The 14,289-nt window shown below is 52.6% G+C and overlaps 1 protein-coding gene across 1 annotated transcript in view; it reads right to left on the bottom strand.

Moving 5' to 3' along the window:
• SOS2 (SOS Ras/Rho guanine nucleotide exchange factor 2) overlaps window positions 1-2,996 on the bottom strand; it is an 88,776-nt gene extending 85,780 nt beyond the window's left edge. Inside the window, exon 1 of the mRNA XM_054026664.1 lies at window positions 2,851-2,996. Coding sequence (XP_053882639.1) covers window positions 2,851-2,937 — 87 coding nt within the window. The 5' untranslated portion in view covers window positions 2,938-2,996. The remainder of the gene's footprint in view (window positions 1-2,850) is intronic.
• Window positions 2,997-14,289: the final 11,293 nt, after the last annotated feature.

Below are 14,289 nucleotides of genomic sequence, written 5' to 3'. Positions count from 1 at the left end.
TGGATGTGATAAGTGATGTAGACATGGTGGGGGGTTCAGAAGGGATGCGTTAGAGGAGACGGAGGTGCACAGAGGAGGTTTTGAGGGCTGCAGTGGGGATAGGGTACACAGGGGAGGAGGTGAAGGGTGTAGCGTGGATGAGGGTGCACAGCGGATGTGGTGAGGGGTGTAGCGTGGCTGAGGTGAGGGGGATGCACAGGGGATGGAGATGAGGGATGAGGTGAGGAGGATGCACAGGGGATGAGGTGAGGGGGGTAGCCAGGGTCAGGGGGGTGCACAGGGGATGGAGATGAGGTGAGAGGGTGCACAGGGGATGAGGTCATGGGTGTAGCGGGGATGAGGTGAGGAGGATGCACAGGGGATGAGGTGAGTGGAGTAGCTGGGGTGAGGTGAGGAGGGTAGCGGGGATGAGGGGGGTGCACAGGGAATGGAGATGAGGGATGAGGTGAGAGGGTGCACAGGGGATGAGGTGAGGGATGTAGCAGGTGGGAGGTGAGGGGAATGCACAGGGGATGAGGTGAGGAGGGTAGCGGGGATGAGGGGGGTGCACAGGGGATGGAGATGAGGTGAGGAGGATGCACAGGGGATGAGGTGAGGAGGGTAGCGGGGATGACGGGGGTGCACAGGGGATGAGGTGAGGAGGGTAGCGGGGATGACGGGGGTGCACAGGGGATGGAGATGAGATGAGGAGGATGCACAGGGGATGAGGTGAGGAGAGTAGCGGGGATGACGGGGGTGCACAGGGGATGAGGTGAGGAGGGTAGCGGGGATGAGGGGGGTGCACAGGGGATGGAGATGAGGTGAGGAGGATGCACAGGGGATGAGGTGAGGAGGGTAGCGGGGATGATGGGGGTGCACAGGGGATGAGGTGAGGAGGGTAGCGGGGATGACGGGGGTGCACAGGGGATGGAGGTGAGGGATGAGGGATGAGGAGGGTAGCGGGGATGACGGGGGTGCACAGGGGATGAGGTGAGGAGGGTAGCGGGGATGACGGGGGTGCACAGGGGATGAGGTGAGGAGGGTAGCGGGGATGAGGGGGGTGCACAGGGGATGGAGATGAGGTGAGGAGGATGCACAGGGGATGAGGTGAGGAGGATGCACAGGGGATGAGGTGAGGAGAGTAGCGGGGATGACGGGGGTGCACAGGGGATGAGGTGAGGAGGGTAGCGGGGATGATGGGGTTGCACAGGGGATGGAGGTGAGGAGAGTAGCGGGGATGATGGGGGTGCACAGGGGATGAGGTGAGGAGGGTAGCGGGGATGACGGGGGTGCACAGGGGATGAGGTGAGGAGGATGCACAGGGGATGAGGTGAGGAGAGTAGCGGGGATGACGGGGGTGCACAGGGGATGAGGTGAGGAGGGTAGCGGGGATGACGGGGGTGCACAGGGGATGAGGTGAGGAGGATGCACAGGGGATGAAGTGAGGAGAGTAGCGGGGATGACGGGGGTGCACAGGGGATGAGGTGAGGAGGGTAGCGGGGATGAGGGGGGTGCACAGGGGATGGAGATGAGGTGAGGAGGATGCACAGGGGATGAGGTGAGGAGGGTAGCGGGGATGAGGGGGGTGCACAGGGGATGAGGTGAGGGATGAGGAGGGTAGCGGGGATGACGGGGGTGCACAGGGGATGAGGTGAGGAGAGTAGCGGGGATGACGGGGGTGCACAGGGGATGAGGTGAGGAGGGTAGCGGGGATGAGGGGGGTGCACAGGGGATGGAGATGAGGTGAGGAGGATGCACAGGGGATGAGGTGAGGAGGGTAGCGGGGATGACGGGGGTGCACAGGGGATGAGGTGAGGAGGATGCACAGGAGATGACGGGGATGCACAGGGGATGGAGATGAGGTGAGGAGGGTAGCGGGGATGACGGGGGTGCACAGGGGATGAGGTGAGGAGAGTAGCGGGGATGACGGAGGTGCACAGGGGATGAGGTGAGGAGGATGCACAGGGGATGAGGGGGGTGCACAGGGGATGAGGTGAGGAGGGTAGCGGGGATGAGGGGGGTGCACAGGGGATGGAGATGAGGTGAGGAGGATGCACAGGGGATGAGGTGAGGAGGATGCACAGGGGATGGAGGTGAGGTGAGGAGGATGCACAGGGGATGAGGTGAGGAGAGTAGCGGGGATGACGGAGGTGCACAGGGGATGAGGTGAGGAGGATGCACAGGGGATGAGGTGAGGAGAGTAGCGGGGATGACGGGGGTGCACAGGGGATGAGGTGAGGAGGGTAGCGGGGATGATGGGGGTGCACAGGGGATGAGGTGAGGAGGGTAGCGGGGATGACGGGGGTGCACAGGGGATGAGGTGAGGAGGATGCACAGGGGATGAGGTGAGGAGAGTAGCGGGGATGACGGAGGTGCACAGGGGATGAGGTGAGGAGGATGCACAGGGGATGAGGTGAGGAGGATGCACAGGGGATGAGGGGGGTGCACAGGGGATGAGGTGAGGAGGGTAGCGGGGATGAGGGGGGTGCACAGGGGATGGAGATGAGGTGAGGAGGATGCACAGGGGATGAGGTGAGGAGGGTAGCGGGGATGATGGGGGTGCACAGGGGATGGAGATGAGGTGAGGAGGATGCACAGGGGATGAGGTGAGGAGGGTAGCGGGGATGAGGGGGGTGCACAGGGGATGGAGATGAGGTGAGGAGGATGCACAGGGGATGAGGTGAGGAGGGTAGCGGGGATGAGGGGGGTGCACAGGGGATGGAGATGAGGGATGAGGTGAGGGGGGTAGCGAGGGTGAGGTGAGGGGGTACAGGAGACGTGGGTGGGGGGGTAGCGCAGGCCCGAGCCGAGCCCCCCCGGCCCGTCACACACACACACACACACACACACACCCCCGGCGGCCGGACTGACCTTGCGCAGCGCGGGCACGAAGAGCCCCCGCCATTTGGGGCCGTTCTCCTCGCTGAAGAACTCGTAGGGCTGCGGCGGCGGCTGCATGGCCCCGGCGGCCGCTCCCCCGCATCGGGGGCTGTGGGGCCCGGCTCGCCGCTCCGCTCCGCTCCGCGCCGGGCCCGCCCGCCCGGCCTGCCGCCCCCGGAACGCAGCGCGCGGCCCCGGCTACAGCGCCCGCGGCTGGCCGCTCCTCATGCGCGCCGGGCTCCGCAGGCCGCGCTGGGCGCTGCGCGGCGCGGCGCGGCGCGGCGCTGCGCAGGCAGGGGGCGGCGCTCTCCCCCCGCCCGGCCAGCGATCACATCCGGGGGGGCCGGGGCTGGGCTCCCGGCCGGGTGCGGGGGGTGGGGGGTGGGGCGCTGCCGGCCTCGGCCTCGGCCACTTGCGCGAGCTCGCTGTGCCCGCCTGGGCCGCGGCCGTCTCACGCCGCACCTCCCTCCGGCGCGGCACTGCGCAGGCGCACGGCGCCCCGCCCCCGTCAGAGGGACAACCGCGCCCCCTAGGGACCGCGCCGGGCAGCGCCCGGCCCGGCCTGTCCAGCCACAAAGTCTCTCACCAGCAGCCCCCACGTGTCCCTAAAGTCCAGTCCAGGCGCCTCGTCCCCGAGATAAACGTTTTATTAAAGCGAATGGTGGTAACCGACTGTAATCCCCGGGTTAAGACAAGCGTGTGTGGCCAGGGGGTAGAGTGCTCGGATTAGCCACACATACCAAGGTGGCTGCAAAAGTCATCAGATACATCAGTCCATCGGCAGCAATAACGCACCTGGAGATACATTTAAGGATAGTTTAGCTATTAGAATCCGGACACTCGGGTACATCACTCATGAAAAGTTGTAGGGAGAGGGGGTGGTAGAAAGCAGCTATAGCAATGAGTGTCGCTGGTCCCTCAGGAAGTGGGAATTTAGGGCAGTGGTTCCCAAACGTTAACAACCTGTGAACCCCTTTCACTAAAATGTCAAGTCTCGCGAACCCCCTCCTAAAAATGAATATTTCCAGGGATTGTCTCCTTTACCTGGGAATAAATTCTAAAAGCAGTGATCTTGGAAATATAACATTTGTTTTTTATGACATGATTATACACTATTTATTAATGGTTATTGATCATTACAGTATTTTTATTACGTTATGAAAACGGCAACACTCTTCCAAGATCTCACTTTCGTAGCCTGTATCACTTTGAATAAGCCTGTTATAAGACAAGGCTCCTATGTTTCATCAAGGAGTATCAGATGTGAAACAGCAGGAAGGTATTTAAGAAGCCAACTGAAAGAGTTCCTCCTACACAAGCATTCAGGTCTTGAGCAGTCCAGGCAAACAACGCACGTTACAACAAAGCTTAAACTTGTTCTTCATAATCATTTTAAAAACAATACTAGCTGCCTATTTAATTTTAAAAACAGCAAAAAATATCCACCTCCCTTTCCATTTCTTATAAGGAGTCTTGAAGTTTAAATCTCCTCAGTGAGATAAGTATCAGGGGGTAGCCGTGTTAGTCTGTATCCACAAAAACAACAAGGAGTCCGGTGGCACCTTAAAGACTAACAGATTTATTTGGGCAGAAGAAGTGAGTTTTTTTACCCACGAAAGCTTATGCCCAAATAAATCTGTTAGTCTTTAAGGTGCCACTGGACTCCTTTTTGTCTCAGTGTGATCGATATGCTTTGATCTGCTTAGCTCTTGGAAGTCCAGGGTCTCCGGGCTGCTGGCCCCGTGCTGCCCGGGGTCCCTAAGGACAGCTCTGTCCTCCATTAGGGAATTTTTTCCTGAGAACCCCCTGTAACATTTTGAGAACCCCAGTTTGGGAACCACTGATTTAGAGTGAGTTGTCCATTAGAAAATACAATCCATGGGGGGAAGTATTTCCGTTACTTTCCTGACTATGCTTCTCATCTGCACTTCAGCTCCTCTCTCCTGGTATTGCTGATGTCCAGTGATGTGTTCTATGTAGATGTCCCTCGACCACCTGATGGCCTCCAACACCATGAGTTGCTGCATCAGCCGAGCGTAGGGTTGTATTCCCGCAACGCTTGCTCGTTACTGGGGTCCCATGCGCTCAGGGCTCTGACGATCAGCGCATGTCTGAACGCAGTAACCCTTAGCTGGAAAGTCAGTCCCAGTCATGCCCTACTGCAGCGCACCCTGATTCCTGCCCTGCATCGGCTGAGCCTGAGTCCCAGCTAGAAACCCAAGCCAAGACTGACGAGTCAGATCCCCTGGATTAGGGTGACCAGATGTCCCCATTTTATAGGGACAGTCCCGATTTTTGGGTCTTTTTCATATATAGGCCCCACCCCCCGTCCCGATTTTTCACATTTGCTGTCTGGTCACCCTACTCTTGATGGAACATGGGCATGCAAGTACCTAGCCTTACAATTATTTATTATTATTGTGCTACACTGCCATTGTGGCTTTGGTTCTGGGTGCCGCAGCCTTTGGAGATGAATGTGAGCTAGGAGCCCATCCAAGTATCCAGCCCCGCCTCTCTCAGCCCACACTCTTTGTTCGGCCTGTACATGGCAGCTGTTCTGCCTGCACAATCGGCCTCCGTGACATGCTAAAGCCACGGCTAGCGACCACTCAAAGGACCGTGGCATGGAGAGCACTTGCCCACATGCCTACTATCCTTTCCCCTTACCTCATCTATCCTGACCGGCAAACCCCTTCTCCCCACTTTTGCCATCTCAAAATGGCAACCGCCAGCATGGCCCAGCCGCAATGTCTATCCTGTACCCGCAGCCGAGTCTAATAATATTTGTGCAAACATAGGCGTCGACTTCCCCGCTTTCCCTGGGTGCTCGACCCCTCCTCCGCCTCCCTGCCCCGCCCCCACTCCACCCCTTACATGAGGCCCCACCCCTGCCCCACCTCTTCCCACCCCTGCCCTGCCCCCATTCCAACTCCTTCCCCAAAGTCCCCGCCCCAACTCCGCCGCCTCCCTGCCCCTATTCCCAGGGCCATCCCACAACATTTTGGCACCTGACGCCCCCATGCCCCCTCGCTTGGGCCAAAACTTTGAAAGGTCTCAATTCTGCCTTCTTCCTGTTCTACTCCTCTCATGGTACTGCTCTGCTACCTACCCCAACAAAGGAGAACTAACATTTTAAAATGCCTTGTTCAAAAATTTTAAGTAACACATAACTTTCAAACGCCTGAACAGCAAATGTAACTTTTCTTGTCTGCATAGTAAACACTGGCATTTTTATCTGTTTGAATAATCAAAGTGGTGCTTTCCGTGCCTTCTTGGTTGCAAAGATTTGAACTGCTTCCTGAAGGTCCACAGTCTGTGCCAGCTCATGCTCTATAGAGATGGTTGCAAGGCCGACCAGCCTCTCCTGTATCATTGTGGAGCGTAGATATGTTTTTATTAACTTCAGCTTGGAGAAGCTGCGTTCTCCACTGGCAACTGTTACAGGAAGTGTTAGAAGTATGCACAGAGCAACAAAAGCATTTGGAAAGAGGGTGGTCATCTTATTTGTGCACGTATATTCCAGAACAGCCTTTGGAGTTGATCCTGCTGAAATGTATCTTGAAAGGGCTTTCAGTTCATCACCTAAATCACTCGCATCAATATCGTGCATGTCATCATGTGTCAACACCGTCTCTAGTGCCCTGCATTGCTGGTATAGGTCTTCTTCAGGTATAGTGAGGAGTTTTGGAATATCATACAACATCCCAAATATACTGCTGTGTTCCTTGAGCTGCATGAAACGTTCTTCAACTGACTGTATTGCACAATCTAGCACCTGGTTAAAGAATTCAACTTTGAATTGTTGTTTGGGGTCTTTTATGGGATTATCCCGTGACTCATAATCCAAATGTCATCTTCTTCGGTGACTCTTGTATTCTTGAATGGGTGGGAAAATAGCTTCAGTGTGAAGTTCCTCTGCCAACTTCACAACATTTTGAATCCCTCATCTGACTGGTAAGACTGTAGGTATGACTTTGCTTTGTCCAGTTGTTCCATTGCTCCAGATATATCAAGGTCAACACCTTGGTGTCTCATGCTTACAACATTTATTTCAAACAGTATGTCATGCCACAACAATAAGCCACACAGAAATTTGAAGTTATGTATGTTTCTGGAGATTCCATTTCCCTCTGCCACTGTTCTCCCACGAACAGTTCCTGTCATAGCATTATCCTCCATAATGGCAAATACGGCATTATCTATCTTCCCAATTTGGTGTTTGATAGGCTTTATCGCCTCCACTCGACTTTCTCATCATTTGGCACTCAGTGGTTTCAGTGTCAGAGAGGATGTTCCCAGATGTTGCTTCAAAATTTGCCATTGATGAGTTGATGCAGAGAAAAATACATAGATGCTTTGAATTACATTAAAAAATTCAGCAGCTTCACTAGAAGCTGATGCTGCATCACTGACCACCAAGTTCAATGAATGAGAACTGCATGGGACAAAAAAAGCTCAAGGGTTTAACTCTCGGATCCGTATCTGCACTCCTCTGTTCTTTCCTCTCATCTTGGCACCATTATCGTAGCCCTGACCTCTCATGTCAGCTATCGCAATTCCTGTATCTTCCAGCTTTTTAAGAAGCACATTTGTCATACCAGCTCCTGTAGTATCATCAATGTCAATAAATTCTAGAAAATGCTCTCTGACAGTCACCACTGCAGGGACATTTTCACTAGGTTCTGTTGTTGTTACAAAACGCACCATTAAAGTAATTTGTTCCATATGGCTGATGTCAGGTGTGCAGTCCAGAATAACAGAGTAATATCTTGCTGACTTCAGATCTGCCACAATCTTCTGTTTGACATTTGTTGCCAGTAACTGTATGATCTCATTTTGAACGGTTTTTCCAAGGTAGTGGTGTGTGTACATTTCTTGGGTGGTGACTCTTCTTAGATGCTCCTGGAGTACAGCATCAAACTCAGCCATCAGCTCCACAATTTTAAGGAAGTTTCCATTGTTTGGCACATACAGCTGATCTGAAGTGCCACACAGTGCTAGGTTTTAGGTAGCAAGCATTCTCACAATGGCAATGAGCCTTTTCAGAACATTTTGCCAGTAAAGAGACTCTGATGCACTCTTCTCTTGATGCTGATCATCTATGGTGGCCTTTAACCTTAGTCTCATCTCAAGCTCTTTCCACCTATGGAATGCTCGCTGGTGATTTGCTGCCTTCTCATGACATGCCAGATTTCTAGCCAGATTTTTCCAGTCCTTTGTTCCTGTAGAACCCAATGTGGCTGGAACATTAACTGGAAGAGTTTGCAACAAAAACAGTATGCAGCATTCTGGGGTTTTGAGTACATAAGCCATGGCCTCTCCACTTTGTCACCATTAGGGATTTCACATCAGTAATGTGTTGGATGGAAACTTCTATTTTCATTGTCTTTGGGGAACATGAAATTTTTCACTTGCTGTGGCCCATGCAGTTCAGGGAAGTCCCTCAGGCTACTGGTCAAGTGGGTCCACAGTCCTGGATCATCTAGACTTAAGGAACTAAACTCAGCAGCAGCTGTTTCTTTCGCCTCCACCACACTCTTCTCTGATCTACACTTTTCTTTGGGAATATGCCTGGTTACATCCATTTGAGATGGAGCTATGGATGCTGCAGTAGATGCCAGGTCACCTGCACTCTGACTAACGGGAAGATCAGGCATCTCCTCACCACTCACATCCTCACTGGGGCCGGAAGGCTCACCATGAACATTTGTGTCTATGTATCTCAGGAGAGCTCCTTCCTGCTTAGATAGAAAAGCTTCCTTTGCTTTCTTTCTTTTTCTGAATGCTGCCCCAGAGGGGCGTTTTCTTCTTTCACTCGTGAGGGTTGTTCTGTGCCAGCTATAGTGGCTCTCAACACTCAGTTGAAGGGGACAAATAAGCAAGCTGGTAGCAGGGCCTGAGTGAGGGAAGATATCAGCGTCTTAAGGGCCTAAATGGTTCCTACTACTTCAGTTCACTGCCTGTTCTCCTTAAGTGGGTTCAGGGAAGCAGCAGGAAACAGGAAGCTCCCTGAGAAGTTGGTGTGAATCAGTCCAGGCTCCTGGGGGTGCTAGGGAGGCACATAAGAGGCTTCTCCTCCTCTCTCTCCCTGCAGCTCCTGCTACTTTCTGTTATCCCCTCTCACTTTTTCTCCTGCCTGTCTGTTATATCTCTTGTGCGCTCCTTTCTCCAGCACAGCACTCCACCATCTCTGTGCAGCTAGAGCTACATATGCACCAGCAGCAGACACAATTTTCTACACTCTGGGTCCTTGTGGCGCCCCCACACACTCTGGTACCTAAGGCAGCTGCCTCAGTTCGCCTCATGGTAAGGCCAGCCCTGCCTATCCCAACTCCTTCCCCAAATCCCCGCCCCAGCCCTGCCTCCTCTCCTGAGCGCACCACGTTCCCGCCGTATGCTAACGCTGCCAAACAGCTGTTTGGCAGTGGCCGGGCGGCAAACGCTGGGAGGTAGGTGGAGGAGAGGGGATGTGACGCGCTCGGGGGGAGGTGGGGAGGAAGCTTGTCTGCCAGTGGGTGCAGAACACCCACTAATTTTTTCCTATGGGTGCCCTGGAGCACCCATGGAGTGGGCACCTATGTGTGCAAAATTCAGCAGGATATTGCGCAAGTGGCAACAGCAAAAGAGGTTTGGTTAGTATTTGTAGTTTACATGGGGGATGAATGGACAATACATGCCCGGTCGTGGCACAAATAGTATTGCTCCCAGCTAAAATATAAATGCTCTGTACACAGTTGTAGTCAACAGCTATTGCAGGGTCCTATCTATTTTTCTCTGCACCTTCTCCATCTCTGCAGGGGAGATAGAGCAGAACTTAAGCCTGAGAAATTGCTCTGTTTTGTTTTGTCCATTATGGGTAACGGTTGTGCACCCTTCCCTCCAGGATGGCTTGCAAGCCCCTTCCGTTCCTGCAGCATTTCTGGGGGGACCACCCTGGCAGCGTAGCTCTCTGGACAGCCCTTTGCCTTTTTGAATAAGACCATTCCTTGCCTCCTAGTCACCTGCCTCAGTGTAAGGTCATTGAAAATGGGGACCTCTCAGACAGGATGTAGAGGGGATTACTATTCACCTCACCCCCCCGATGGCCCCCATAACTCCCCTTAACACCTATGCTATAGAATAGCCTCCAGCATGCAAATAAAAACAAAATAAAACCTGGCACATTGCTCCAACCACCTCCCACCTCCACCCCTAGCAACATGAAAGCAGACAGAGTAGACTGAAATCCAGCACCCTCCAGACATGCAGACCACTTACCATCTCTGAGGGTCCCCTAAGAACGAGAAGAGTCCCAGGGAGGTAAACTCATAGACGTAGTAAAAGAAGCTATCATGGGATATGAACAATAAGCAACAGGGTTTTTTTCCCCTACTCCCACAGCAGCTGCAACCACCAGACTGTCAAGGCTAGGGCCTCTATCTACTGCTGACTGACTGGACAACCCGAGGGGGTGAAAAAGGAAGACCCGGGACAAGATGTTTGCAGAACTCACGGTAGAGTCCCACACAGGCCAGCGGAGAAGTGGAGGTTGTACATGAGCATCCAGAGGGAGGAAGAAATGCAGCTGTCTCAGGAAGTCGTGGCTGCGGCCAAGAACATGGCCACGGAGAGCATGGGGAAAAAAAGACGGAGCGATTCAGAGGCTGCCCTGGACGCTATGCTGCCCGTGAATGCTCTCCTTCACAACATGCTCTTGCTCAGCCAACAGGCTCTGCAGCACCATAATCTGTGACCCAGCCACGTCCTTCAGCCCCTGGACAATACCGGGTACTGGGACCTCCCCGCCGTACTCTTGCAGCAGTGCTCCTTGAGAGCGTTCCCTTTTCAAAACGAGCACGGAGACCTCTAGCATTGGGAGCCCTGCTCTTTTGAGACCCACAACACCCTGCAGTTTTGAGCAGCAGCACTCAACTCCAGAACCCACGTGGACAAGAAGAGCCAGAGGGAAATCACACATGTGCCTTCCCTGTAACTCTGAGCACTCCCCTGTGAATCTTCCCAAGAGTACCCGCAGTTGAGAGGCACCAATACCACCTACCCTGAGTGTGAGGAAACTTGGTGTATGCCTGTTGTGGGTCAGTTCCCTGCTCCATCAGTCCCTAGCAACATAAGCACTGCCTGCCTACTCCACAGGCCCTGCTCGCTGTACAGGTTAGTGATAGGCATACTCGACCCCCGAGTCCTCCAAGCATCCCCCTGGAGCACCCAGCTCCAAATCAACTGGACACTCACAGAATTCACAGATCCTCTGCTCCCAAAGGACAGCATGCCCCAGCTTACCAATACACCAGTGGTTCCCAAACTTGTTCCGCTGCTTGTTCAGGGAAAGCCCCTGGCGGGCCAGGCTGGTTTGTTTACCTGCTGCGTCCACAGGTTCGGCCGATCGCGGCTCCCAGTGGCCGTGGTTCGCTGCTCCAGGCCAATGGGAGCTGCTGGAAGCAGTGCAGGCTGAGGGACGTACTGGCTGCCAGGGGCTTTCCCTGAACAAGCGGTGGAACAAGTTTGGGAACCACTGCAGTGCACCTTAGATCACAGCTCTGCATAACACCCAGCGCTTCAATATGTTTATAGTAAAACCAAGACGTTTATTACATAAAGAACTGAGATTTGAGAAGAAACAAGTAGAATTAATGGAAACAAATGGTTACACACAGAATAAAATCACAACACGCTTTCTAAAGCCGAGATTTAACTAACAAAACCTTCCCATGTCTCAAAGGTCAGCTGACCCAGAGCCAGGTTGGCTATGATCCTTCAGTCATAAAACAGGCCAGCTGGCGACTCATTCCCTCGGCAAAGGCTAACTGGGCGTCTCTCTGCACCCCCAGCTATAGTCCAACGATCCATTGTCTTCACTGGCAAACAGGGTAACCCCAGGAGAGACTTTGCAACCACTTGATTAGCATGTTGCTCAGACTGTAAATAGGTGGTGGCTGTGAAGTGTTCAATACCCACACTCTACATATAGCCAGACAGGTAGAGAAGTATCTCCTGCCTGAACGAAATCTGCTTATCGCCTTCTTACCAGCCCCCAACTCATGGACACTAAGAACATAATTTTCTGTATATGTACATAACTCCTTACATATTATCCGTGCAGACATTTCACAATGATTACGATGACCAGCGTGACACAGGCTTTGCATAGAAACCTTACATGACACTCTTTGGCAAATTAATACGTATATACCAGACTGGGGGATCCTTGTAACCCTTATCTAGCCCTGTGCCTTCTGCCTGTTGGATCAGGATCACCTCCCTCAACCCAAAATTGTTCTATTTGCAGTGTTCTTACCGTTGAACTTCCAGTTTTGTTTTGCATTGTTGTTTTAATGAAAGGTTTGTCTATAGTTGTTTGCTTAGCACATTGTTTAGCTAAATGTATTTGCACATAGGAAACTATTATCATTTTTCCATTGGTTCCATAAAAAACTTTACTTTTAGCTTTTTATTGTTCTTCCATAATAAGAACAGTTTACAAAGCATCAGTTATGAGTGATCAGTGCATTTATCTCAGCCATTCCTTTAAATAAAGCTGAAAACGTCATAGGGTTTCACAAAAGTACAGAGGGAATGTTCCATTTCCACCATCCATACCCAGTACGCTCGTGCTCACCCTGTATCTTTCCCAACTCCCCTTCCATGGGCAAACAGCTGCACATATTCAGGCCTAAGACTCAAAATATGAACAACGGGCCCCCCGAGCACATTCCCCTAGGGTGACTGTTTTCTGTGGGACACCTCCTGGCTGCTCGAAGCACCAAGCAAGTCTCTGCCACCCACTTATCGTTAAGGCTTTCTCCCCTGCTCTCACAAACATTGTGCAGAACACAACATGTAGTTATAACGGCCAGAATGTTTGTTTCTGCCGCTTCCAATTCCCTAAACAGTGCCATCTGCCTTTCAAACGGCCAAATGCAACTCAACCATCATTCTGCAACTACTCAGGCAGAGGTGATGCATTGGGGGAGGCCTGCGGGGTCACATCCCTCCCCCCCCGCCAGATTGCTCAGTCACATGTTGTGGCTGGTCCGCCTCCATGTGAGGGATAGCTCAGTGGTTTGAGCATTAGCCTGCTAAACCCAGGGTTATGAGTTCAATCCTTGAGGGGGCCATTTAGGGATCTGGGGCAAAAATCTGTCTGTGGATTAGTCCTACTTTGAGCAGGGGGTTGGACTAGATGACCTCCTGAGGTCCCTTCCAACCCTGATATTCTATGATTCTATGTATAGCAGCTAAGCCATGAGCTGCACTAGGCAGGGAAAGGGAGGAACAGCTGGGAGCTGCACCAAGAGGCTGCTGCTTTCCAGAGTGGGGGTTGCTGGACGGAGGGCGTGGTTCGAGCTGTTCCGGGGTTATGCTCCCACACTGTCACCAGGCTTGGGTCGTCAATGCCCTCAGGGCGATAGTTAAAATGTTCCTTCTTTCTGTGCAAGTGGGCTGCGTATGGCTTCATTAGCCACGGTATCAGAGGATCAACCAGGATTCCCAGAATAACCAAATCGATGTCCACAGTGGTCCTGAGGGCAAACAGTCCTTTCTCCATTATTCTAAAAAGAACGGAGTTCCGAAGGATCCTAGCATTGTAGACCCTTCCAGACCACCCTGCATTTATGTCTGTTAATCTGCCATGGTGGCTGACCAGTCATTGGAGCACCCTGGAGAAATAACCCCTTCTGTTTATGAATTCTGCACCCTGGGTAGAGACGTGAGAATGATAGGCACATGGGGTCCATCAATTGCCTCCAAATGTTTGGGAACCCCAGGCATGCAAATCTCTCGATAATCTCCTGAGCACTATGCAGTTTTATGACGCAGTCAGACAGAACCTTATCACTGGCATAGCAGACCTGCATGAGAGTGGGCCCCCAACAGTTGATCGCCCCACAACAAATTGGTTAGTTCTGGACCAGTAGCATTCTGGGGTGACCAGCTTCCAGATGGCAATGGTGACCCTGTTACTCCATCGGTATGGGGCATTGCACGTTGATACACTGTCACTACAGCTCCAGCGTCAGTTCTGCACAGATCTCAAAAAAGGTAACCCTCCCTGTCCTATAGTTCTCTTGCCACTGCTGGTCGTCCCATGTCTGCACAACAACCCTCTCCCACCACTGGTTTCCTGGGTCCAGAATCGGTGCTGAATGTTGTGTAGGTGATCCTGGAACTGGTCTTCTTGTTCCAACAGCTCAGCACCATCCTCTTCCTCTGGCTGGCACTGCGTCACAGTGTTCCCTTGCTAAAGCAGGAGCTGCAGCTGCTGGCATAGGATATTTTCCTGCTTCTGCACAGTCCACATTGTCTGGTCAGTGGTCTGCCGGGTGAAGACCAGTGTCAAATTCATCCAGCTTTGACTACTGTAATATAGCCCAAGCAGTTTGTGTTTATTCACACTCATCACCATAGGGCTGCAGAGCAGCTGGGTCCATG

The sequence above is a fragment of the Malaclemys terrapin genome, chromosome 4, assembly GCF_027887155.1.
Source record: "Malaclemys terrapin pileata isolate rMalTer1 chromosome 4, rMalTer1.hap1, whole genome shotgun sequence".
Lineage (NCBI taxonomy): Eukaryota > Metazoa > Chordata > Testudines > Emydidae > Malaclemys > Malaclemys terrapin.
This window is presented reverse-complemented; position numbering and strand designations above follow the sequence as displayed.